The 26,061-nt window shown below is 62.2% G+C and overlaps 2 protein-coding genes across 3 annotated transcripts in view; both read right to left on the bottom strand.

Moving 5' to 3' along the window:
• CAPN5 (calpain 5) overlaps window positions 1–26,061 on the bottom strand; it is a 47,741-nt gene that overhangs the window by 3,767 nt on the left and 17,913 nt on the right. For both annotated transcript variants that reach the window (XM_008263663.4, XM_008263675.4), the window contains exons 3-11: window positions 22,652–22,783; window positions 8,236–8,444; window positions 5,357–5,549; window positions 4,451–4,644; window positions 3,915–3,992; window positions 3,529–3,724; window positions 2,830–2,952; window positions 1,588–1,784; window positions 189–304 (exon numbers count right to left, since the gene is read on the bottom strand). In XM_008263663.4, coding sequence (XP_008261885.1) covers window positions 189–304; window positions 1,588–1,784; window positions 2,830–2,952; window positions 3,529–3,724; window positions 3,915–3,992; window positions 4,451–4,644; window positions 5,357–5,549; window positions 8,236–8,444; window positions 22,652–22,783 — 1,438 coding nt within the window. The remainder of the gene's footprint in view (window positions 1–188; window positions 305–1,587; window positions 1,785–2,829; window positions 2,953–3,528; window positions 3,725–3,914; window positions 3,993–4,450; window positions 4,645–5,356; window positions 5,550–8,235; window positions 8,445–22,651; window positions 22,784–26,061) is intronic.
• On the bottom strand, window positions 12,321–22,629 carry OMP (olfactory marker protein). Its single transcript, XM_008263655.4, has one exon. It carries the CDS (start codon window positions 16,719–16,721, stop codon window positions 16,230–16,232), a length of 492 nt encoding a protein of 163 aa, XP_008261877.1. The 5' UTR covers window positions 16,722–22,629; the 3' UTR covers window positions 12,321–16,229.

The following is a 26,061-nucleotide window of genomic DNA, read 5'->3' as shown; positions in this document are numbered from 1 at the left end:
AGGCATCACCCAGGCATGGCTGGGCCCACAGTAGGCATCAGGGAAGGTTTGCTGCTTTGCTGAGTGACAGCAGGACCGCTCTGGGGGCTGGGGTCTGCACAGGTGAGCAGAAGGCTGGGGGCAATCAGCAGGAGGGCCGGGGGTGGGGGGTTGGGTGGGTGGGGTGGGATTGCCCCGAGGAAGCTCACCTGCCGGGGAGTCCTTGAGGCCTGCAGCCCCCAGGACATGCACCTGGGTCACCTGCTGAGGGTAGCCACAAAGGGAGCTCCAGCAGGTGTGGGGGGGCTCGTCCAGGCGCAGCTCCCTAATATGGGGCAGGGGAGAGAGGCGGAATGAGGGGTGGCTCCAGGAAGACAGGAGGAGAAGAGGGGGTGCAGGAAGTGGGAGGGCGGGGTGGGCATTTGGCGCAGTGGTTAAGACACAGCCTGAACACCCACAACCCAAGTCAGAGCTCGCGGGTTCGCGTCCTGGCCCCACCCTCCCTTCCAGCCTCCTGCTAACAAGCACCCTAGGAGGCACCAGGTGACGACCCAACTACTTGGGTCCCTGCCACCCATGTCGGAGATCCCGAAGAGGCTCCTGGTTCCTGGCTCTGGCCTGGTCCAGCCCCAGCTGTTGCAGGTATTTGGGGAGTGAACCAGCAGATGGGGGAGGTCTGGCTCGCTCTCTCTGCCTTTCAAAGAAACAAAAATAAAGAAAGCAATCCACTAGTCTCCTCCCTTCAAAAAAATAAAGTGGACAGAGAGGGAAGCAGTGCTCTGTTGTTTCATTTGAGTCCTGGGCAAAAGCCCCGGGCATCCTGGACCACCCGGGCTTCCCCTTCCCTCCCCCATCCCAGGGGGCTGCAGCGCCCCCCAAGGGAAAATCCATGAACGGAGCACCTACTGTGTGCCGGGCCCTCGCTGGGCTGTTGCTCGTATTATTGCTAATCCTCAAAGACCCCGGGAGCCAGGGGAACGTGCTTATGCCCATTCTACAGATCAGGATGACTTGGCCCACGGGGGGGGGGGGGCTTGCCCACACAGCACAAAGTGGCAGAGCCTGGGCTGGCAGACTCAGGGCCATCAGTCGCACCACAAACAGCCTCCCAAGGCTGGGACATGGGGACACGGAGTCTGGGCTGCACCCCGAGATGGGCAGGGCAGTGTGGGACCAACAGGGCTGCACTTCACAGGGATGTGGTTGGTTTTCAAAGTTCACTGGGCCCAGAGGCAGCCCCCAGAGGGCAAGGGATTATGGTGACAAGACCCCAGGACCCTGGGATCAGACAGGCTGGGAGGCCTTGCCTGACTCCCCCACTCACTTGGCCTTGGACACCCCTCTAACCTATGTTCCTCTGTCAGGCCTCCTGCTCAGGGGCACAGGGAGCTCCAAGGAGATGAGCGAAAGCCTCTGTAAGCCAGGAAGCACACTGCAGGGGGGAAGCTGGCACGGGAGCCTGGCAAGTGAGAGGACGAGACAGCCCTGGTGGCAGGACTGGGCAGCTGGATGCCTGGGCACCACGCCTTATGCAGAAGCAAGCACCTTGGGCTGCAGACCCCAGTCAGCCCAGTATGCACCCCTGGGCCTGAGCCAGCCCCCGTGCACCTGCAGTTGGCGGGTACATCAGTGAAGACTCGGAGCAGGAACTCGCCGGTGTGGCCTGGCTCGAAGGTGGTGGGGATGATGACGTAGCGGCCTTCGGGCTGCTCGGTGCGCAGGAAGACACTGCGCGAGTTGATGTAGATGGAGCTGGCCGCCTTGTGCTGCAGGCTGTGCATGCGGTACTGGCGGTTCTCCTCCACCTGCGGGCAGGCCAGAGGCTGGGCTACGCCTCCACCACCAGAGGCGGGGCCACTCCGCCCCACCCGGCCCTGGGCCACCCATGGCCCCTCGACACTGGGGAAGGGGACCCGGAACCCATTTAGATGAAATGTCCAGAGCAGACACAGCTATGGGGGCAGGAGACTGGCAGTTGCCTAGGGCCAAGGGGGCAGGGGGCTGGGCGCTGATGATTGGAAGAAAGATTGCGTGTGGTGCAGGGCTAGGGGGTGTGGCGACATCTAAAATGCACCGTGGTGATGGTTCCGCAACCCTGTGGCCACAGCCGAAGAAACTACATCAGATTCTTTCAAAGGGCAATTGTGCAGTCTGGAGTTTGAGCTCCATAAAAACCGTCCAGGGTCACAGCCGCGTGCTGAAGGGACCTGCCAGCTGCCAGGGTGTACCAGACAATCCTCCAGACAGGTGCCGTGACCTGCTGTCATCAAGTCAGTAGGGTCAGACACCGCAATGTCGCAACAGTGTCCCAGCACGTCAGCACACAATGAACGCACCAGCTTGGTGATGGGAACACATTGCCAAGGCTGACGCCCAGGGCCCCAGGGTGGACCAAGTGCTGGCCTACCCCCGTGCTTTCATCAGGTGCCCGGGGTCTGACAAGCCCGGGGGGCCTCACCATGCCCACTGGCACCACTCACGGGGCATCACCCCCTGGGGAAGGGCTCAGTTTCCAGGCCAGGGGGAGAGGCGGGGGTGAGGCTGCCCGGCCTGCCCAGCAAAGCCCTGACACGGAGATCCGGCAGCTGTGGAGGGCAGAGCAGCCGGGGGCCCAGCTGCCCCCAGGACCACCCACAGCAAGCCCAAACCACCACCAACCCTCCCCTTGTTCTTCCACCAAACAGCCCGTGGCTGTGGGTCTCAGCAAGGAAGAAATTAGGCTGAGCACTCCCCTCGGAAGCCGGGCCCACGCCATGCCATCCCCACGGCGGCCAGGTGTCCAAGAGCGCTCGGTCCCGGCTCCGGCGGCCTCGCCCTCCGAGCTCTCGCCCCAGCTCCGGCGGGCCTCACCTTGTAGATGTCGAAGCCGATGGCCAGGTTCTCACCCTTGCCCTCCCGGCGGGTGGACCGCTTGGGCCGCTGCTGGATGCAGATCAGCACTTCATCTTCCGGCTTCTTGACATCAAAGAGGTACTGCAGGTGTGGCCGCGGAAACAGACACAGACACTGCTGTGGGACCACGCTGAGGCGGGCTCGCCAGCCCCCTCCGGCAGCCAGGACTCAGCCACGTGGAGCGCATGCGTGGCGCAGTCACGTGACCCCTCTACGCCTCGGCCCCTCCCCCGCGACACAGGCCTGGCGGCGCTGACCACGGGCGGCGCAGCAAGGCTGGGAGGAAGATGCTGGCGCCTGGCCGGGGCCCAACAAAGGCTCGCCATGGAGCGTGAGGTTCGAGTAGCTGCCGCAGGTCATGCCGGGAGCCCCGCCTGGCCAGATTCACCAGGAGCTTGCAGTGGGAATGAGAGGTCTGAGTCCCTGGCTTGGTCCCTAAATGTCCCTGAGACTCTGGGCACGACTGTCACTACCAGTCCCTCCGAGCTGCAGTTTTGTCATTTTTACCCTCGCAGGTCAGAGTGAGAGGCTGGGGCTGTAGGACCCGTCCCCCGCCCCCGAGACGGGACCAGCAAGCCCATCTAACCCCCCTGGACAGACGGGCACCCAAGGGCACGAGGAGTCCCTGGCAGGGCGGGGGTCCGCCGGGGGGCCCACCTGCGGGTTCTGGAAGAAGGTGTCCTTGTGGTTGATGCAGCCGCCGCTGCGGTTCTGCCTTGGGTCCTCGTGCCGGGTCCAGGCGCCCCGCAGCCGGGCCTCCTCCCACGTCTTGTGGATGCTCAGGTAGGAGGTGTTGAGCACGCGGCACTTGATGATGTCGGTGAAGTACCGGCACACGTCCTCGAAGGTCATCCTGGGCGTGGCAGGTGCCAGAGTGGGCTGTGGGGACGCAGGGGCCCCTTCCTGCCCAGCTCAGGTTACAGGGGAGGCGGAGAGGCTCAGAGAGAGGGCGCGGCTCCTGCGCTGCCACAGGGCGAGGCGCTGCCGCTGACTGCCCCCACCCCCGCCCCCACCCCCATCCCCGGCCAGGCCAGCACACTGACCAGAACTCGCCGTCATCCTGCACGGTCACGCCCATCTTCTCCCGCTCGCTCTTGCTCACTTTCTGCCATTCCTCGGAGCTGGGATATGAGGGAGGGAGGGGAGAGGTGGGGCCCCACTGGAACCACCCAGCCAGTGCAAGGGGGTACAGTTCAGTGCCAGACCTCCCTTGGAGCGCACGGCTGGGTCCCCTGAGAGGCCCTGCCGCCCCCTCCCACTGTCCCTATGCTAGCCCCAGGAGACCCAGAGAACAGCGGCAGGCGGGGCTCAGGGCATGGCCCTGGGCGAGGGTGGCTCCTTCACTAGGGCCCATAGGCCACACTGTCATCCCCTCTCCCTCCCTGCTGGGGGCATCCCCCAGCCACCTACCAGCCTAGTCCCCAAGTCCCTGCAGGGCAGCTCACCCGCCGGACCTTTGCCCATGCCGAATCCATCACCCTGCACCATCCCAAGGAAGCCTCCCTTCTTCTGCCTTCCCAGCATCACCGGCCCCAGCCCCCGGGAGGCCCAGCCCTCCTGCCCTATGCCCAGGCCTCACGTGTCACTCCAGGGCCCGTTCCACTCCCGCTCGCCCCAGGGGTTGCGCAGGCGGATCATGTCCAGCTTCTCTGACTTGAAGAAGGCCAGCAGGCCGTGGCCTAGGCGCACCTTGCGCACGTCGGTGACAGCGTATGCGTGGCCCTTCACCAGGCCACACGCCAGGCGGGCCTCCATGTCTGCAGCTGTCACCGCCTGCAGGAGGACACAGCCACTCAAGAGAGGCAAAAGGCAGGTGGGACTCCGGGGCTGGAGCTAGAGCCAGGAGACTGCAGCACCCCCTACAGGATGGAGCAGGAACTGCAGCCCCCCACACGACCTTGGAGGCTGTGATGGGGCAGTACTGTGTCCGCAGGTCTGACAGACCCTCACAGGGACAGCAATGGGGTCAGCTCCAAGGCATGCAGGAGCTGACTCACACTGGCTCAGTTGATCGTTAAACATTCAGGACTTTTGAGAGTGGGTTTTTGAAAACACCTGCAGCTGGAAACCAACCCCGGTGAGTCTTCACACCAGAGACATCAGTGGATGCCGCCAACCAGGGCTTGTTACTTCTCTGCAGCCTGTTTATCAGCAACCTCAAGGTCAGGTAAACCTGGATTCAAATCCTGCCATCTCTGAGCCCCCACTTACGCAGCCAATCATGAGCCGCAGGTGAGATCAGATGACCTTCTCGGAGCACCTGGCCCCGGGCCGGCTCTCTGTGGGGCTCCCTCCCCTCCCACCTGCCCTGAGCTTCTGGAGCCTCCCACGGTGAGCAAGGGAGCCTCAGACGCCCACGACACTCAGAAGCGGGGTGTGGCTACAGCGTGCGAGGCTGAGCGTCTGCAGTATGAACCAGCCTGGGACCTGGCAGCTTGCGTCCCAGGTGGGGCAGGAGGAGGGGAGGCCCGCCTGGCATCCTCACCTTGATGGAGGCGCTGATGAGGCCTCCCCGGGTGTGCACCTTTAACATGCGCTCGAAGAGTTGGTTCCTCTTGGCCTCGTCGTTGGCGAAGTCCCCCTCCATCAGGTCAATGGGCTCCGAAACGCCACCGGTGAAGTCCACCAGTGCGTCCGCCGTGTTGCCCCCATCCAGCGCCTGGTAGCAGCCTGCCAGCCTGGGAGGCAACGTGGAGAGAATGCCCCGATCAAGCTCCCAGCCAGAGCTCTGAAGCCCAGAGAGGTCACGCAAACTGCAATGGCCGCACAGCAGGCCACAGCGGAGCCCAGGCCACTCCCAAGCCAACACCACCCAGCCATGGCATTCAGTGGCTCAAGCCCCTCTAAGCCTCAGCAGCTCGTCTTTAAAAATCAGTTTTTAAAAATCAGTGCAAAAATGTAGCCACTCTATTCCAGTCAGAAGCTCAGAGATCTTTGCTGTGCTACTTCTGGCTAGGCAACAGGGTTTATAGTGGTGGCAAATCCGAGACAACCTAATCAGACAGGAAACTCCTTTGAAAGCTAATGCTGCAGCCACACCATGGAAGGAATTCCTGCCACAGGGAACCAGCTGGAGATTCTTGTTACACTGAACAAAGCAACACTGTTGCGTTCCAAATCCTCTGACCATGTAAACTAAAAGCCACTTAAGGGGCGGGTGCTGTGGCATAGTGGGTTAAGCTGCCTATAGCGTCAGCACCCCATATGGGCGCTGGTTCAAGTCCCGACTGCTCTACTTCTGATCCAGCTCTCTGCTATGGCCTGGGAAAGCAGTGGAAGGTGGCCCAAGTCCTTGGGCCCCTGCACCCACATGAGACTGGGAAGAGGCCCTGGCTCCTGGCTTTGGATTGGCCCAGCTCTGGCTGTTGCAGCCATTTGGGGAGTGAACCAGCAGATGAAAGACCTTTCTCTCTCTCTCTCCCTCTCTCTGTGTGTAACTCTGCCTCTCAAATAAATAAATAAACTCTTTAACAACAGAAAAAAATAAATAAATGGGGCTGGCACTTGGCACAGCAGTTAAGACACCGCTTGGGATGCCTGCATCCCGCATGGGAGTTCCTGGTTCAAGTCCCGGCTCCTTCACCTTCAGGGCTTCTTCCTGTTAATGTGCACCCTGGCAGGCAGCAGGTGGTAGCTCCTACAGCTGCGTCCCTGCCACACATGGGGGAGGCCCGGATGGACTCTGGGCTCCTGGTTTTGGCTTGGCCCAGCCCTGGCTGTCACGAGCATTTGAGGAGTGAACTAGAGGATGGAAGAGTTCTCTCTAATGAAAAGAAATAACCACTTTAAAAATTAAATTAATGTAGCAAAACAAGCAAGCACAGAATGGTCCAGCCAGTGTGGAAAATTGGCAGTTTCTCAAGATAAACAGGAGGGGGTTTGGTGTAGTGGGGTTTGGTGACCTGCTTGGCAGGCTCACATCCCGTCTCGGAGTGCCAGGGTTCGAGACCCTGCCCCGGCTCCCTGCTGACACCTCCTGGAGCATCAAGTGCTGATCCATAGGAGATCCAGATGGGGCTCCAGGCTCCTGGCTTTGGTCTGGCCCAGCCCTGGCCATTGTGAACCAGAGGTTGGAAGATCTCTCTCTCTCTCTCTCTCTGTCTTTCCCTCTCTGCCTGCAACTCTTCCTTTCAAAAAGATCAATCTTTAAAAAGCATTAAAAATTGAACAGAACTGACCCTAGCTTCACTCCTAGGCACTACTCAAAAGAACGGAATGATGTGTGCAGACTCCTATACGTAGCCAAGCTCTGACGACCCGTGCCCACCACGGCCGGGTGGGTAACCACGTGTTCCCCACACACAGCGGCATGAACGGCTGCCATGGAGACAGCTCACTGCGGGGCAGAAGCAGACGTACGCTAAGGCACGGGCAAACTCCCAGAGCCCAGGGTGCTTCCCCAGGCCCGGGGTGCAGGGCAGGCACTGCTGGGGATGCTGAAAAGGGTTCAGGCATCGAGGGTGGTGATGTCACACAGCATCGTGACTCGAATGCCACCCAACTATAGACTCAACGCACTGCCGACACAAGAAATACGTGGCCTGTGTACACAAAGCAAGGCCACGGTCAGAGCTCCTGGGCGGCGCAGGCTCAGTGGCCGCCAGGGGGCAGGCTTTGCTGTCTGAGGAGTAAGCACAGACCCTGCCAATGCTGTTTTCCTGTTTCTGATGTTGGGAATATTTGTTTTTCTCCTCTCCTCTCCTCTCCTCTCCTCTCCTCTCCTCTCCTCTCCCCTCCCCTCCCCTCTCCCCTCTCCCCTCTCCCCTCTCCCCTCTCCCCTCTCCCCTCTCCTCTCTCTCTCTCTCTCTCTCTCTCTCTCCCCCCACCCCAACTCCCCACATTTTCCAAGGAGACTGACCAGGGGCCCGGGAGGAGAGCCAGCAGGGCCGGTGGGGCTATCCCGGAGCCTCCGTGCCCCGACCTCCACCCTCTCCCTCCTTGGCTGCTCGGCATCTCCCCTTGGGCCCATCCTGTGCCAGGCTCTGCGCTGGAGGCAGGGACCCAGGGCTGACACTCGGCAGGAGGAGGGCTGGGTGGGCAGACAGGACTGAGAGGCCGGGTGTGGGGCAGAGGCCGGGTGTGGGGCAGAGGGCGGGGAAGGCAGGCACTGGCCCACCCTCCACACGCAGCCCCGCCTCAGGGAGGGCCCAGCAGCCCTGGGCCTTTGCCAGGATCGGAGTGCGAGTGCGGGCCCTGCCCTGGCTACCTGCAGAGAACGTGCCAGGCCTCAGCACCTCCTCTGTAAGACGAGGGACCCTTCCCCACCGCACCAGGGCCAAGCCTCCACCGCAGCAGGACAGGAGGAGCTGGCCCTGCTCCCCACCACGCCTGCCGGAGCCCCCTGCAGTGGCGGCGGGCACCTACTTGGCATAGGCCTTCTCCACCAGCGCACACCAGAACTCGCGGCGGGAGTTGGAGTGGCAGTAGATGAGTTGGTTGTTGACGGTGGGCAGCCGGTCATCGATGACCACGTCCACCCACTCGCCAAAGCGCCAGAAGTGGAAGTGGAAGATGCCCGCATAGGCGTCTGGCTTCTCGGGGTCCCATTCCTGCTCCTTCCAGTCTGGGATGACCTGCATGGAGACAGAGCGACCAGGATGGGGGAGGTGCAGGGGGTGCAAGTTCACTGTCGTCAACCAGTGTGGGCCTCAGCCGGCTAAACCCTTCCCACCTGGGGGCCCGCAGGGGGTGGGGCTCCCTTAGGCTCCTCCCATTAATCCCCTCTGGCCTCCCCTCTCCCCCCAGGCCTCTCCCTGTACCCTGTCCCCACTCACCTGCAGCCACCCAGGCCGGCCCAAGTTGGAAGCTGGCAGCACGCCGGCCTTCTCTCCCCCTTCCTCCACCCAGTCAGGCCCATGCCAACCCCAGCACGGCTCAGGGATCTGGCTCCTGCCCTCACTGGCATCACCCTGGCTCAGACATCTCCTGGGCCAGGGACCCCGTGACAGCCCTTGCAGCTACACCTGCCCTCGCCCCACACAGCGATGATCCCTCTGATACTGTCAATTCTCCTGAAAGTAAGACCCACCCCCGCTGTGCTTTGTCTCCCACCCCAGCTGTGCTCAGCCCCACGCCATGCTCTGCCCACCTCCCCAGCCACACTGCACCCCCCCCACAGTAGCCCCCACCCTGGCTCCACACCTGCTCTTCCTCCTCACACCCATTTGCCCTCTCGTGTCCAACCTCCTCCTCCAGGAAGCCCTCCCTGACTCTTCAGACTAGGCTAGGATCCCTATCCATCCATCCCACGGCCCCAGGTACTTCATATCTGAGATACTTATTTTTATTAGTTATAATTAAATAACTGTGGGACACTGTGCTCAAGTCTGAGCCTCTCACTGTGACACCAGTTCTCTGAGGTCAGGGCCACAGTAGCCACTGCTACGCACCTGGCCCCTGGTCCATAGAGTGGGCTCAGTGAGCACACTGGCTGAGTGACTACTCCACACACATCTCTATGATGTTCTGAGCCGGCTCAGAGAGGGAAGAGAATGTGTGCAGGGTCCCACAGCTGGAGACCCCCACGTTCACATGCTCTCTGGCTTGTCCAGGACTCACAGGCAGGGCAGGAGGAGCTGTGCGCAATGGGCACGGAAGAATGGAGGAACCAGACTCTCCCTGGCCACACGAGGCTCCGGTCTGGCAGGACAGGCAGGCACTGGGGCCAAGCACTGAGACCAGCACAGGCACACACAGGGCTGTGAGGGGAAAGGAGCGGCAGACCCCCCCCCCCCAGTGGCCCTGAGAGCTGGCAGAGGACAGCCCCCGGTAGATGAGGACACACAGGGACGCTGTGGGCATGCGGGTACATGGGGGAGTGAAAACCTCTTACTCTGCCAGTCAGGTGAGTGGCCCGGGGGCCAGAAGCTGCCCCAGGACACCCACGACACCTTGCCTTTGGCCAAGTTGCCCCCCGCCCCCACCCCCACCCTGCCCTGCCTCTCCCCATAAGCAGGCTGGCAAAGGGAGGTGCTCCCTGGCAGGGCATTTGAGACCCAGGAAATGAAGATGTCCAGTGCAGCAAGAGGTGGCTCTGCCACCAGCAGAGCCTTCTGGGTGCTGGGCGTGGGGCCAGGCTGCTCACCATCACCCCTCAGTGCAAGTCCCAGGGCGCCAGGCGCGGGGCCAGGCTGCTCACCTCACCCCTCAGTGCAAGTCCCAGGGAGTCAGGCGTGGGGCCAGGCTGCTCACCTCACCCCTCAGCACAAGTCCCAGGGAGTCAGGCGTGGGGCCAGGCTGCTCACCTCACCCCTCAGTGCAAGTCCCAGGGAGTCAGGCTGCTCACCTCACCCCTCAGCACAAGTCCCAGGGCAACGCCACAGGAAGTCGCCCGCAGACGGCTGTCCCCAGTGCAGGTGAGAGAGGCAGGATTCAAACCCGGGGCTTCTGAGCCTGGCGGGGGCCCAGGCCTGCTCCCTCCCCACCTCCTCACCTCCCTCAGTCCCCTCTATGTCCTTTCTGAGAGACACTCCCAGGCCAGCCCCACCCTCTCCCCCACTGAGCTCTCAGGACAGATAGCTGTACAGAGAGAAGCAAGGACTTACCCCAAGGCACAGTGCAACAGGGAGTCCTACACCAAGAACACGGGCCTGACCCGCAGCTTCCACGCGGTGGGGGGAGGGGGGGGCTGCTGGGAGGCACTGCTTGGACCCAAGGGGATCATTAGCCAAACTCAGGGCTTGTCCCAGAGTCTTCTGTGCCTCAACGAACAGCTGATGAGGCCCCAGGGCCTGGGGAGCCGGAGTCAGAGCTCCCGCGGGCCTTCCTTTCCCCTCCGGAATCCCTGCCCTTGGACTTGGCATGTGATGGGCCCTGGGTCAATTGGTCAGCCCCTCTGCCCTCTGCCCCTTTGCGGCCAGCAGGGACCGTGCAGCTGGGAGGACAGAGTCTAGGCAGGCAGCTCACAGGCACGCACCCTGAACACGGGCCCCCAGCACATGGGGCTGTGCCAGGGGTCAGGAGGCCACCAAAGTCTCCTGCGACGGGGCTGGGCACAGACAGCGACTGTGCGGGATGAAAGCCCCCCGAAGCGCAGCGCTGGGCTCACACACACGGACAACAGAGGCCTCCGGAGGACAAGGGAGAGCCGACTCAATTTTTAGAAACCAAAAAATGAAGGTAAGGACCCGGCACTGATCCTGCCAGTGCTGCACACACCGCAGCAGGGTCAGCCCAGTGCGACCAAGGCCAGGCCCCGTCTGGAAGAGAACTGCAGCCAACGCAGGAGGAGGACATGGGAGCCAAGCCTGCCACCCCTCTGCAGCGGCGGTGGCCAGCGGCTTCCAGCATCAGGAGGAGACCCCAGACAAGGGCTTCAGAGAGTTCATGAAAAATGGAATTAAAAGATAAGCTTAGGGGGCAGTGCTGTGGCATAGCAGGTAAAGCTGCCATCTGCAGTGCCAGCATCCCATATGGGCACCGGTTCAAGTCCCAGCTGTTCCACTTCCGGTCCAGCTCTCTGCTATGGCATCAGTAGAAGATGGCCAAGTGCTTGGGCCCCTGCACCCATGTGCTTCGGTCTGGCCCAGTTCCAGCTGTTGTGGCCATTTGGGGAGTGAGCCAGTGGATGGAAGACCTCTCTCTGTAATTCTTTATCTCAAATAAATAAATCTTTTTTTTTAAAAAAGATAAGCTTATTTTAGTCCAAAAAATTATTGACATTCATGCAGTTTTTTCATAATACAAATTTCCATGAACTTTTGGAAAAGTCCCTGTAAGTGTGAATTTAAAATACACTGTTTTATTTCTTATTCATTGTTATTTTACTTCCAAAGCAGAATGACAGACAGAAGCAGAGATTTTTCACCCACTGGTTCATTCCCTAAATGCCTGCAACAGCCAAGGCTGGACCAGGCCAAAGCCATGAGCCAGGAACTCCGTGGGGTCACACATGTGGGTGGCAGGGACCCTACTGCTTGAGCCATCAGCCGCTGCCTCCCAGGGTTTGCGTTAGCAGGAGGCTGGAGAAGTGGCGCGGGGACCTGCATGCAGGCACTCTGATCTAGGACACAGGCAACCCCAGTGGCATCTTAATTACTACGCTAAATGCCCACACCTCAACAAAAATTTAAGACTTATTTATTTATTTGAAAGAGTTACGAAGAGAGAAAAAGAGAAAGAGAAGGAGACAGAGACAGAGACAGAGAGATCTTCCATCCACTGGTTCAGTCCCCAAATGGCCACAACAGCCGAGGTAGGGCTTGGGTAAAGCCAGGAGCCAGGAACCTCATCCAGTCCTCCACAGGGCTCCAAGCACTTGGGCCATCTTCCACACTGCTTTTCCCAGGCGCGTCAGTAGGGAGCTGGATTGGAAGTGGAGCAGCCAGGGCTCCAACCAGCACCCATGTGGGACGCTAGTGCTGCAGGCAGCAGTTTAACCAGCTGCACCACAGCACTGGCCCCAAATAAATAAATCTTGAACAATAAAATTAAATACACTTCTCTCTTAATTTCATTTTCCATGAATTTTTTGAAGTACGCTCATACATGACATCTATGAAACAGTCATGCCAAAAAAGAAAAGTGAAAGGGGAATTAAGCAATTGCAATGCTAGGCTTTTGTTTAGATCGCATTCAAATAAACAAACTGTACGACGAACTTATGTAGAGCGCAGACTGGAACCCGGAACGTGTCCTGCGGATTCGGTGATGTCAGAGAATTACTCTAAAAATACCTCGGTGGTACACTGGTATTGTGGTTATTATTACTTAAAATAATTTTTATTTGAGAAGCAAAGAGGCAGAGAGAGCAACAGCAAGAGTGAGAATGAGAGTGAGAGAAAGGAGCAGTCCCATCCACTGGCTCCCTCCAGGGCAAAGATGGGAGTTCGGGACTCAACCCTGGTCTCTCACGTGCAAGGCAGGAACCCAGTTACAGACCCTGGCCTCCCAGGCTCTGCTCTGGCAGGAAGTTGGAGCCAGGAAGGGAACCCACCCTGATTTGGGATGCCCGGCAACTTAACCTTGAGGCCTAACGCCTGCCCTTGGTTGTTAGCCCGTGAAACGAGTCCTCATCTCTCAGAGGTGCACGCAGAAACGCTGACACACGAAATGGATCTGCAGACTGGGGAAACGGAAAGGTGTGAGTGGACCAGGCCGTGCTGTGGAGAGGGTGGCGGTCAGCTGGCCCCGCGAGTGTGTGCAGACCGCAGCAGGCCCGCCCCCCAGCAGGAGCCCTGCGGACCCTTGCAGACTCATCCTCCCACATGCCGGCAGAGATCCATCCACCACCAGCGCCAGACACCAGTAGGGGCCCCTCTGCGCCTGTCCCCTTCCTGGGGCCTCCCTGCAGGCACCCCGCCCCGACTCCCCACTCCTTGGAAGGAGGTCCGTGGAGGCGGGGCCGAGTCTGTCTCCTCCCAGCGCTCAGCACAGGGCCTAGCCCAGCTCCCAAACAGGAAGAACCCCTGGTGCAGGACGGCGCCGACCCCTCCCAGAGAAGAGAAAGGAGAATCTCAATGTGGGCTCCCTCGGCGGCCGCTGAGGCTTCTCCATGGCTGGCCCGGCAGTGGGGTGAGGGCTACAGAGGGTTTAGGGCCTCCCTCACACCCCAGGGACGTGATCCCTCAGTAGCCATCCACGACACAGCAGCGCCCACAGGGCCCCTGGGGCAGCAGCAGACCCTGCCCGGCTTCATGGTGACAGAGGGGGCTGGGGGGGAGGTCAGCAAGCCAGGGGCTGGAACCGCTCAGGACCTGGGTGCGAGCCTGTGCCTGTGTGAAGTGTGTGAGACGCTGAGACACGGGAGGGAGGGGTGCTGATTTCTGTTTGGGACCAAGAGGACAACAACACGGCCAGGGCTGCAGTGGGGCCCCCCGGTGCCTAGGCTGGGCGAGGTGGGCATGGCGCCTCTTTTTTTTTTTTTTGACAGGCAGAGTGGACAGTGAGAAAGAGATAGAGAGAAAGGTCTTCCTTTGCCGTTGGTTCACCCTCCAATGGCTGCCACGGCCGGCACAGCACGCTGATCTGAAGCCAGGAGCCAGGTGCTTCTCCTGGTCTCCCATGGGGTGCGGGGCCCAAGCACTTGGGCCATCCTCCACTGCACTCCCGGGCCAAAGCAGAGAGCTGGCCTGGAAGAGGGGCAACCAGGACAGAATCCGGCACCCCGACCGGGACTAGAACCTGGTGTGCCAGCGCCACAGGCGGAGGATTAGCCTATTGAGCAGCAGCGCTGGCCACCTCTTGGGTATTAAACATTCTGTAGGTCCCTGGTGCTGAAAGTGAGATTCCTGTTCCCAGTTGCTGATTCCCACACTGGCAGAGCCCAGAATGGCTGGGGGCCACCCCCTTCCTCCTTGGGACAGTGTAGCCAGGTGGGCTCATCACCCAGAGATCCGGGGACAGAATCCCCAGCCTCAGAAAGAGCCCCGGCCCCTGGGCCTCTGCGTCCCAGCTGTCTCTTTCCAAACACAGTGAGCCTGACCACTGTGTTGAGGGCGCAGAGCCCTGAAGGGCCCAGTGGGGCAGGTGTGGCCACATCAGTGCCACAGCCCTCTCGAGGAGTCACGGGTCCAGTGATCCCAGGGGGCTAGAGGGGACGGGTCCTGGAATGAGACTGAACATGCGGCAAGTCTGAAGCTGGGAGGAGCAGGGGCTGCCTGAGGACACCCACCCACTCCGTGCTCGGTGTACCCCTGCCAGCTCCACCCTGCGGGGGAGGGAGACACAGCCAGCCTGTCCCCCCAGGGTGGGGGGCAGAGGCAGAGGCCTCAGAGTGGCTGCCCCCACCCATGCAGCACCACAGCTGTCCGGCAAGTTGGTGGGAGGGGGCTGGGGCGTGTGGGAGCAGCCCAGTGTGGGTGCTAGGGCTGCGAGGGGCAGGGGGCCCAGTTATTAAAGGACTGTGCGAGAGACTGCACACCCCCGAGGCGAGGACACAGGCTTTATTGCAGACACGCAGCGGGCACGGCGGAGGCCCTCAAACCGGTGGGGCAGGGTAGGGGGCAGGCAGCCTGGCCCAAGAGGCCCCGGGGCTGCAGGGAGAGGTCCAGTAACTGGGCAGAGGAGGCAAGCCCATCCTGGAACAGGCCCCAGGCGCAGAAGCTCCACCCACAGGGCCCTGAGGGTGACAACCCACTCCTGCTCGCCCCGCTCTGACGCTGCTGGGGATAGCTCTAGCCTCCTGCTCCCGGGCCCCGAGTTCCCCCAACAGCTCTGCTCAGGAGGGGAGGCTCTCACTGGCCAGAGAGAGAACACAGGGCTGCGCCCAGGACAGGCCTCTTGCTCCAGGGAAGGCCCTCTGGGAATGGGAACAAGGCCCAGGGCCAGAACGGAACCTGATGGTAATCGTACCTCAGTTTCCCCATGATGACCAGGGTGTACCCAGTGGCCTTAGGAGCCAGGGTCCCACTGCCCCATCACTGCTGCTGCCGACCACCAGTCACCATAACTGCCCCACCGTCTAGACCTTCCCCCTCCTGCCCCCAGCACCACTACAGCAGCCCCAGAAATGCCAACACAGGTGACGCCAGGAGGGAGCACTGGCCAGCCCTGACCAGCGAGTGACAGAAGCCCGGCTGCCGGGCGGCCTGGACACCACACCTTGGACGCCCCACACAGCTTCCCGTTTCTGGGTACTGAATCCTGCTCTGTGGGAAGCTCCATCTCCCGGCTCAGGAAGCCCCGCTGAGGGCCACCTGGGGCCAAACCTACAGGGCAGGCCCGGACTCCCACACTCTGCCCACACGGACGCTATGTGCTTCCAGTCTGTGCGTGCTTCCACAGACAGGCAGACCTCCACACGGCTTCCCACGGGTCCCCCTGAATCCACGGCTCCATCCTGCCTCCCTTCCCAGGGCAACTTCGCCCCCCTGACCAATCAATCCTCCGGCGATCCTGCCCCACATGCCGAGGGCCCCTAGGGCACTGTGGGGCCACGTGAGGCTGTGGCCAGGAGCAATGCCTTCCCAGGTCCTCAGGCTGGGTCCACCACCGGATGCGGGCTTCAGCAAAGGGCACGGTGCCAGGGGGCAGCGACCACCTGCTTGCTGGAGTCCTTAGGGACGCTGCCCCTGTCCTGTTGGGCTGGGGGGTTCTCTGGATCTTGGGTGTCTCTCTAGATATCTGCCAGTCTCTCTCTCTTTCCCACACTGGAGCGGCAGGAAGAAGGGGCCATGACCCCGCCTCAACCAACTACAGCGGCGGCGGCGCCAGCGGACAGTCCAGCTTCTATACTACAGAGCCTTCTGTGAGCTGTGCAAGCAGAGGATGGAGGCCGTGGGGCCCAGGGGACCCCGGCCCAGCTGAGGACGGGCAGAACTGCTAGAAGAACGCCCCCTAAGACACAGCAGCGAGGAAGGAGACGCCGGCAGGGGCGGGGGCAGGCGGGCGGGAGGAGGGGCAGCGGCAAGCAGCTGCTGTCAGAGCTGGTTAAAGACCACCGAGGCCTTGAGGTTGGCGGGCTCCAGCCCCTCGCCGAAGGTGATGAGGAAGTACATGACCTTGCGGATCCTGGCCAGGTCCGACAGGCGCTCCCCGAACTCCAAGGCATCCGCCTCATTCCAGTCCATGGCGTCCGAGTCCTCCTTGCGCCAGAAGATGGCGGCGGGGTCCAGCAGCTGGCGCGTCATGAGGTTGGTGAGGTCGGGCGTCCAGTTCTGCGAGGTGCCCGTGATGGTGACCTTGCCCGGCTTGTCCAGCTCCACGTTCCAGCGCTCGAACTGCAGCTTCTGCTGCTGCACGAAGTCCAGGCGGTACACGGACTCGGCCGGCCGCAGCAGCTTCTCGCCGTCCTGCCGCTTCTCCCCGCGCTGCTTCAGGCTCTCCACGCGCAGCCGCATCTGCCTGGTCAGGTCCTTGTCCAGGACCAGCGGCATGTCCAGCTGCGGCCGCTGCGGCGCCTCCTCCGCCATGGCCCGAGCACCACTGCTGCTGCTGCTCCCACCGACGCCAAGGAGCCGAGTGCGCTGGGGCCCAGGGGCCACCGGGAGAAGAGAGGCCGCCCCAGCGGGCCCCGCCTCCCCTTCCACCGGGGTCTCAAAATGCGGAGTGAGCAGAGGGGGAGTCCCTGCCTGCCTCCGCACCACCGCTGGCAGAAGTGAGATGCGGGCACTGCAGGCAGGCAGGCAGCAGGGGGTGACGCTCCTTGGGGACCAGGCCACTGACGTCACTGCTGTGGCAACGGCCCTGACTACCAAGGCGGGCTGGGAGCCGGCTTGTTTGTGCGGAAGCGCGCACTTCTTTAAGGACGCAGGGTGGGGGCGGGGGGGGGGGGGCAAGGAGGGGCAGAAGCCCTCCTCCCTCCAAGGAGCGGGGAACAGAGACCAGAGAAGGCACAGCTGACTTCAGGTCTGAGGTGACCCCCGCCAAACCTGGGAGGCACGCCTGACGCCCCAACCCCCACTCCCCCACACCTAGTCACTGAGCCTGTGGGTCAACTCCCAAATACCCTGGAACCTTCCCCGGACGCCCTCAGCTGCGACTCCACCATGCACCACTGCCTCTCCATGCACGGTTCTCAGGCTCCCCTGGACATGAGACCACCTGCAGGACCTAAAGCACAGACTCCCAGAGTTCTTATTGAACAGGTCTCTGACGGAACCTGGGAATTCTCATTCCTAACAGCCTCCCTGGAGGCGCTCACACTGCTGGGCCTCGGCCAATGGCTCCCAGAGTCCCTGCCCCAGATGCCTCTGCCTGCTGGTGCTGCCTCAAGCCCCAGCCCCCAGCCCCGTGATTGGGCTCTGCTGCGACTGTGACCCCACCACCTGCTCCATCTGGACCGAGCCCGTGTTGCCCAAGGGGATGGAGGCCAAGGAAGAATCCAGCAAATAATCCAGCACACGGAGGAACGGGCGTGTGTGTGGCGGGGGAGGTGAGGACCACACAGAGGGAGACACCCGACTATGGGACCACCCTGTGGCTAGAGGAGCACACAGGTAACAGCCGGCCGGGCTGAGGGTCACGTCGAGGAGTTGTTCCCACCCTCCCCTGCGTTCAAGTTTGCCCTGTGTCTGGCTGTGGACTTCGTCTTAGTCTGTGACACCACCGACTCACCCAGAAGTCCTGGGGGACAGGGACGGTCCTCTCTCCTTCCTTACTTGGCCAGCGCCCAGGACAGGGGCAGCCGCCCAGGAGACCCTCAGCAACACTCCTGGTTAAATGAATGACTGAGAGAGGCATGCTGACAGAACTGCTAATGTCATGGACCACGGGGCCCAAGGCCACGGCCAACAGAGGAAGGTGGGCAGTGGCCAAGGCCAAAATGAGACCTGGGGATGGGTGAGGAGAAGCAAGACCCCGGAGTGGTGGGATGGGAGAGACTGACCCTTTGAGACCCTCAGAGAAAGCAGCCTGGGATCTGGGCTGCGGCCAGGACAGCTACTGACTGTGGCGGCTGCAGGGGAAGGTGACAGAACGAGGGCCAGGCCAGGCACTGGCGGGCCAGGGGAGGGCTGGGTCATTCCCGGGAACCGGCGCTAGTTGGGGTAGAAAAGGCTGGGACACTGCAGGTACCAGGCCCAGGTGCCAGGGGTCAGGCAGGGGACTGGGGGTGCGGCGCCAACCACCTGCAGAGAGTCAGAGCCTGTGTAGCGAGGTCAGGGTCTGGAGGCTGCCCCTGGGAGGAAGGAGACCCCCGACTCCCAGATCCTGAGGGTGTAGGGGAGGGGCATGCGGCTTCTCCCCATGGGGACCCAGGGGCACGGGACGGGACCGCTGGGCAGGCGCGGTCTCAGCCAGAGCAAAGGAAACCAGCCTGCAGGAGGCTGGGGCTGGGGCCTCAGAGAGAGGAGAGCAGGGAGGGGCAGCAGCAGCCAGGGCAAGAGGGGAGGGGAGCTGGGGGAGGAGCGAGCCCTGCAGCTTGGAGCCAAGGGGCCAGGAGAGAGGCAGGAGGCTGCAGGTGCGGGCTGGGCCCAGTGCCGTCCGCACCTCTGCTCAGCCATCAGCTACCTGGGCAGGTGCAGGACTGAATCCAGAGGAGACATGCGAGCGCCAAACCTAGGTGTGTGGCTGCAGAACTGTGCATGAAACAAAACAGGACCAGCAAACAGCCACCTCTGTAACCCTGAAGGGAAGACAGAAAGACCAGAAGAACCCACAGGGAACCTTCAGGCTGGCTGCCTCTGTACTGGAAAGCTGAGGTTGCCATACACCATGGGGGACTTGGTCAAATCCTCTGTCCCCAGTTCCCACCCCAGTGCTCGGGGCCCAGTGGCACTCGGTCCACACGCAGAGAATGGACCGCCATGGGACCAGAGCACAGTGGGCTCCCACACCAGGCCAGGGGCAGCAGAGGGGCAGACACTGTCAGGCAGAAGTGAGATGGCCCAGCCCTGCCTCCCTGCGCCTCTGCCAGGTCCCGCCTCAGCACTGCCAGGCACAATACTGGCTCCCCCTGATACCAGGTGTGCGACTGGGCTCCGGTCATGGCCACGCTTTCTTCCAGCCAGAGGCCTGTCCCTGTGCCCAGGGCTGCACCAGGCTCCAGGGCAGGCATGCTCACAGGGGCCCTCAGGTCTTGCTTCAGCCAGGCCAGGCCTGATGGCAAACGCCACATCCTGATTTCAGGCTCACCAAATCTGATCACCCGAAGTCCACTGCCCTGACTCAGGGAGCATCCAGTCAAGTCCAGGACCCCCCACCAGGGAGCCCGCAGGAGGGGGAGGCCTCTGCCACAGAACAGAGAAAGGCGGCAGAAGTAAGACAGATTAAGCCGCTGTCTGGGAGGCCAGCATCCCATATGGGAGCCAGTTTGAATCCTGGCTGCTCCACTTCTGATCCAGCTCTCTGCTAATGAGGCTGGGAAAGCAGCAGAAGATGGCCCAAGTGCTTGGGTGCCTGCCACCCACATGGGAGACCCAGAAAAAGCTCCCAGTGTGGCCTGGCCCAGCCTAGTCCCAGGCATTGTTGGGAGTGAACCAGAGAATGGAAGATCTCTCTCTGTGTGTCTCTCTTTATGTAACTCTGCTTTTCAAAGAAATAAATCGGTCTTTAAAAAAAGAACAGAGAAAGGGGGGAGCTGGGAGGGCTTTGAGGTGTGCAGAGAGCCACTACTGGCCCTGCCATGCCCCTCTTGCCTCCTTAGATCTTCCCACCACCACATTGTGGGCAGGAAGGTAGGTTCCAACAGAGACCAAGAGGAGGAGCAGGGGCTGGCTCTGTGGCGTAGCTGGTAAAGCTGCTGCCTGCAGTGCCGCCATCCCATATGGATGCCGGTTCTAGTCCCGGCTGCTCCACTTCCCATCCAGCTCTCTACTATGGCCTGGGAAAGCAGTAGAAGATGGCCCAAGTCCTTGGGCCCCTGTACCCGCGTGGGAGACCCAGAAGAAGCTCTTGTCTTCAGATTGGTGCTGCTCTGGCTGTTGCAGCCAATTGGGGAGTGAACCATTGGATGCAACACCTCGCTCCCCCCCCCCCCTCTCTGCCTCTGCCTCTGTGTAACTCTGCCTTTCAAATAAATAAATGTTTAAAAAAAAAAAAAAAGAGGAGGAGTGACCTGCCCAATCACACGGCAGGGGACCCAGCCAGGTCTGGTTTGCTTTGAATTCTGTGCCCAGACCCTGGGCCACCTCCAGGACCAGGAGCAAAGAGGTGACTTCATGGGCTGGGGTTGCACAGTAAGTTTAGCCACTGCCCATGATGCCTGAGTCCACACTGCAGTACTGGTTTTGAGTCCCAGCTGCTCTGCTTCCGATCCAGCTCCCTGCTGACAGGCCTGGGAAGGCACGTGGGAGACCTGGATGAATTCCTGGCTCCTGGCTTTGGCTGGCCCAGCCCTGACTATAGCAGCCATTTGGGGAGTAAACCAGTAGATGGCAGATCTGGCTCTCTCTGTGTCACTTTGCCCTTCAAATAAATAAATATATTTGTTAAAGTGACTTCCGGGAGGCGGAGGCATGTGTGTCCAGGTGGGGAAGCAGGGTGGCAGGGTGGGCTGAGCGATCCCCGCCCACCCCTGCCCTGCCAGGGAGACACCTGCAGGGCAACAGGCCGGGAACGGGAGGGGCGACAACAAACAGGGTCTCACCAGGGACAGCAGCGGCACGAGGCGCCTTAATGAGCTCCCCAGGGCCTCCCTTCAGTCCCCAGGGCTGTCACTGCAACAGCACCCGGAGGTGGAGTGCAATTAACCAAGAGCACCCCGCTCTGCCCTAGCCTCTGGGGGCTGGCCCAGGACACCTTCAGCCGGAGAGAGCCGCAGCCCCGCTGAAGGTCGCACAGCATCAGCCCCGGGCTCCCTAGGGGTCTGCGGCCTCTTCCTGGCTACGAGGCACAGCAGGGGACTGCCTGCGGCCAGGGCAGGGCCCGCAGAAGCTGAGGCTCCCTCTGCTAACACCCAGGCCGCTCCAAGGGGTGGGCCGCACCCCCTGCAGGCCCTGGGAGGGCTGTGGTGCTCCTGCCTGGTAGCTGGCACTGACCGTGTAGGGAGGGCGGCCGTGCCCACAACTCTCCGGAGCCTTCCCCACGCCAGGGCCCTGCTTGGCTCAGCAGGCAGCCATGAGCTGGGCCTGGCTGGCCTGCGGGGAGCTTACCTCAGAGGGGAGATGGCAGGTAAACAGGTAATTACAGGGCAGGCCAGGCAGTGGGGGCTGGCCCGACAGAATTCCCACAGGCCCCCTCCAGGCCCAGACCGAGCCCCGACCTAGCTCTCGGCTGGGGCCCAGAGGATGGAGCCGGAGGCTGGAAGGAAGCCGGAGATGGGGGAAGCCTCACACCAGAGAGCAGCGCCAGGCCTTGCGCCCCCCAGTGTAAGAATGCCAGGTGACACCAGCGGAGGAGCCCCAGCTCGGCCGCCCCAGGCCCGGCCGTCTGCAGACTACAGCCGTGGCCTCTGCTGAGGCCCCAGGTCCTCGGGCCTGCAGCTGCCCGACCCACACAGGACCAGCAGGGGCCAGGCCCCAGGGATGCCCCCCAAGGTGACACTGCCATGCAAAAGACAGAACAGGGCACCAACCAGTGTCGCCCCAGCCGAGGGCACAGCTCCCCCTGCTGGCAAGGGGTGCCTCGAAGGACAAGGAGAAACTACCCTGCCCCTCCCACCGGCCTGCAGGGAGCCCCTGACAAATGATGGCGGATGACCTAGTGCTGACCCGGCAGCCCGGGCGCCAGGTCTCACGCTGACCAGGCGCCTGACGGACACCATCTTACCGCGCCCTCGTACCTCCCCAAGAGGCAGATCCTGAGTCTGCAGGCTGAGCAACCTGAAGCCAGTAACAGGGCTACCAAGTGGGGAAGCTGGGGCTCGAACCGCAGCCTGGGAGGCTCTCAAGTCCCGCTGCCCGCCCTTTGCAGGGCAGGGAGGGACCAGGGGCACTGGCTGGAGTGTGCCGGGGGGATCTGGGTGTCCTTGTCAGCCTCCTCTCCTCCCGGGGAGGGCAGCCCTGAGCACTGCACTTAAGGGCCCTGCTGCCATGACAGGGCAGAGGGACAGACCAGAGCCTGCTCTTTCCAGCCCAAGCCATGGCCCTGGTCCGGAACACCAGCAGGCACCACCGGGCAGCCCCCCAGAGGGAGACAGCGACTGGCCCAAATCCCACAGCAGGCCACTGGTGGGGTCTCCACCCTGAACCCAGGCAGGCAGCTCCCACATTTCACAGGTGTATCTCCTGCCGAGGGGCTCTGGGGCCACTGAACTGTGCAGGGGACACGACGGGCCTACCTCAGGAGCCTGGGGCCGCACAGATCCCTGGACCTGCTCCTGCGCACGCACAGTTGGAGGGCAAGAAAAGGCAATGCTTCTGGGCCTGTACTAGGGGCCCCAGGGTCACTCCCCAGCCAGCTCTGGCACATCTGCCATGTTCAGGGCCACCCCGCCCCGCCCCGCCCCCACCCCCGCACTCACCTTCTGCCACAGGGACTCGCGGGAGGCGAGGGACGAGCAGGCTGCCACAAACCAGCAGTTGCCCACCTGGCCCTGGTGCAGGTCGTGGGAGCTGATGCCATCCACGAAGAGGCGCGGGTCCTCGCAGATGTCCTGTGGGGGTGGGGTGGGGGGCTGTGAGGCTTTGTGGTCAGTGTGGGGCTTACCCGCCTCCCCCATGACCTGGGGACATTATGTGGACTCCTGCTGCCCAAACCCAGCCTCTCCCGGGCTGGCCTGGACTGTCCTTCCCTGGCCAGAGAAGGTTCTTCTGCCGAAGACCTGGCAGTGACCAGAAAGTACAGCAGGACACCAGGAGGCTGGCCCCAGGGTCCCCACCATCCTCCTACCCTCGCTGGTCCTCCCGACCAGCCAACCCCTGGGGCCTTGGTCAGGGAGAGACAGGCGGGGTGCAGCAAGCATCTGCGATGAACAGAAAGGGGGGAAGACGGGGAACCGAGAGCAGGGACCCTGGGGGGACACATACAATCCCTCCCCCCGCCTCCTCTGACCCTCATGCCACCCAAGGAGCAGGCCGCCATTCCATTGTACGCATGGGGAAGGCATGCGTTAGGGGCTACTTCCTTACAAGTCCCCGGGAGCAGCACTCTGGAGTGAGCCCAACACAGGCTCGGGCTCCAGGCCAGGGGATGAGGCCCAGCGAGCCCTCTGCCAGGCCTCCTCCCCCGCAAAGCCATGTTCCTTCCGCTTTCTGAGCATCCGTGTGTGTAAAGTGCCCAGCACCCGGCTGTGACCCCGGATGACCGTTGACACTTTCAGATGCTCGGACGCTACGCCCTCCCCGGGCTGGGTCAGCTCGCCCGGCATCCCCATGGCCGTTTACGGCCCACTCTGGGCCCGGGGCGAGCAGCTGTCAGATGCCTGCAGGAGCAGCAGAAGTGCCCAGCTCGGCCCCTTGCCTGGCCCAGAGCCACCTCCAGAGCTCCCGAGCCCCTGCCTGTGCTGCAGGCCATGGCGGGCTGCTGCCAAGTGGGATGCTCCCTCTCCCTGGGCAGGCAGGTCTCTGCTTGGGCCTGCAGGGGCCACTCGGCTCCAGAGGCCCACACCTCTCCTCAGCATCTTCCCTCCACCCCCCTCCCATCTGGGGGATCACAGAGACTGACCTTCCACGTGCCAGGCACCGCAATCAATGCTGCCTTGGCCATGGGAGGTGGGCAATATGTCCATCCTACAGGGGAGAGGCTGACATGCTTAGCCATGCAGCCCTGGAAGGATACCACATGCCTCTGCTTGTCTCCACCTCAGCAGGTGCTCCTGGGCTAGTTCAAGTCCAGGAGTGACTTACGGACTACTGCAGGCAGCCAGCAGAGGGCAGCAGAGTCAGGATGCTGGAATTTAAATTCCTGCTCCCCGTTTACTGGCTGTGCAACCCTGGACCTGTGGCTCAACCTCTCTGTGCCTCTGTTGCCCCAGCTGTGCAAAGGAGCTGGACAGCTATCCCTGCAGGGCTGCGGGAGACCTCCACAGATCAGATCAGGTCAGGGAGGCGGAGCATGCAGCGGGGAGATGGGACAAAGGGCCCCGAGTGCTCAGGCAGGTGCTTGGGGCTCCTCTGCCCAGGGCCAGAGAAAGGGCCCCAAGTCCCCTGAGCACATGGGTGGCTCCTGACCCCTCCTGTCAGCTTGGACTGCAGGGTGGCTTCCCCAGAGCATGCTGGGTATCGCCAGCAGCATCTGTCCCAAGGCCAAGCCTCAGCAAGCCACAGGCCTCCCTGGGCTCCTTATCTTATCTCCCAGTCCTGGCCACACCCAGCCCTGACTTAGCATCTGCCTGGGAGACCAGGAAGGCAGGCAGGGTGGGGTGGCAGAGAGGACTCCAGGCACTCATGCCATGGGGAGAGACACCCCTGCCCGGTGTCCCCAGGCCTGCGAGATGTGGGAAAGGGGTCTTCAAAGCACCCTCTGCTCTCAGCCAGAGCCCTGGAACAGAGACGCAACTGCCCCACTCCATAGAGGAGGGGTCACCAGGGAAGGAAGTGGACACACAGAGGGGCTGGATCCCAGCTCTTCCAGCCTCTGCCTGGAGCAGCCCAGCCAGGCACACCTGTGCGGCAGACTCGGTGGCCCCAGCTGTGCCCTGTGTGCTTCTCCAGCCTGTGAGAGAGAGACCAGCCAGGGAGTCAGGGCTCGTGGGCTCCATCGCCCCGACTTGCTGTGGCAGGGTAGGCACTGGGGACATCAGGTTTCCCAGGAGGAGGCGTGGCCTGGGGTTCCCGCTGCACAGGGGTCCGGGCTCGCCAGCTCCAACCCAGAGAATCCACTGGAAGCCAGCAGCAGCGTCCAAAGGTCTCGTGGGGCAACTCTCAAGGGACAAACACAGAAACAGCCCATGAGAACTGGACACCCGTGGCGGGCCTGGCTGTACGAAACCACGCTGGGGAGGGGGGCACCACCAGCATCCTCTGCTCACAGGTGTAAAAGCTGAGGCACAGAGAGCTTAGGGCGCTCGTCCAGAGCAACACAGGAAGAGGTGGACTGAGGTACAAGCTCAGGAGCCTCACTCTGGAGCCGCCAGGTGGGTGACCAAGTTGCCGCCCCTCCTCCTTTTCCGCCTGTCCGCTGCACCTGCCCCCAGCCCAGCGGAGGCTGTGCAAGACGGAGGGTCAGGAGAAGCCCAGGAGCTCACTGCTAACACCAGGGCACCTGACCAGACAGGGCCGGATCCTGACCTCCCACATGAGCAGAGCGGTGACAGCAGGAGGCCAGGAGGCTGCACGGAGCAGGCCAGCGGGCTGGGGGGCTAAGGAGGGCATGGGCACTCCAGAGGCCACACCTGAGTCAGATGCTACCTCTCTCGATCCTCCTGGGCACCTGTGTCCCCATCCATCACCCCCTGCCAGCCTGCGGGCTCCAGGGCACAGCATGGGCCAACTCCGCCCTCCTCCAGCTAAGCAGGGCTTGGCAGGATCCCCAGGGGGAACGGAAGACAAACTGGCATGCAGGACTGTGCTGGTTGAGGGCCCGCTGGGATCCCGGGGCCAAGCCACACCAAGGGCTAGGAGGCGAGCGCTCTGGTCAGCATACCTCTAGGGCACAGCCTTCTGCACCTGCAGTCACCTCCTGTCCTCTGCCCAGGCCTCCCAGCAGCCCGTTAGACCGGCTCCACCGGACTGCAGGCCACAGCCTGACCCACTCCTTCTGTGCACAAAGGGAACTTGGTGCCAGCCTGGTGCACAAACAGGAATGCGCAAGCAGGGAGCACCTGCACTGCACCTGCAGAGCTCATCCGCCCTCCCCCACTCCCTCCTGACAATCTACCTTCCCCCACCTGCCCACCACCACCACTCTCCTAGAATCTCAGAACACAGAGGGAGGCAATCAGACAACTGAGCAAACTGAGGCTGGAGAAGGCAGTGGGACCTCTGCATGGGA

Source organism: Oryctolagus cuniculus, chromosome 1 (genome assembly GCF_964237555.1).
Source record: "Oryctolagus cuniculus chromosome 1, mOryCun1.1, whole genome shotgun sequence".
Taxonomy (NCBI): domain Eukaryota; kingdom Metazoa; phylum Chordata; class Mammalia; order Lagomorpha; family Leporidae; genus Oryctolagus; species Oryctolagus cuniculus.
This window is presented reverse-complemented; position numbering and strand designations above follow the sequence as displayed.

Coding starts and splice junctions, on each gene's coding strand:
- OMP (XM_008263655.4), bottom strand. CDS start 16,721: ATGGCGGAGGAGGCGCCGCAGCGGCCGCAGCTGGACATGCCGCTGGTC.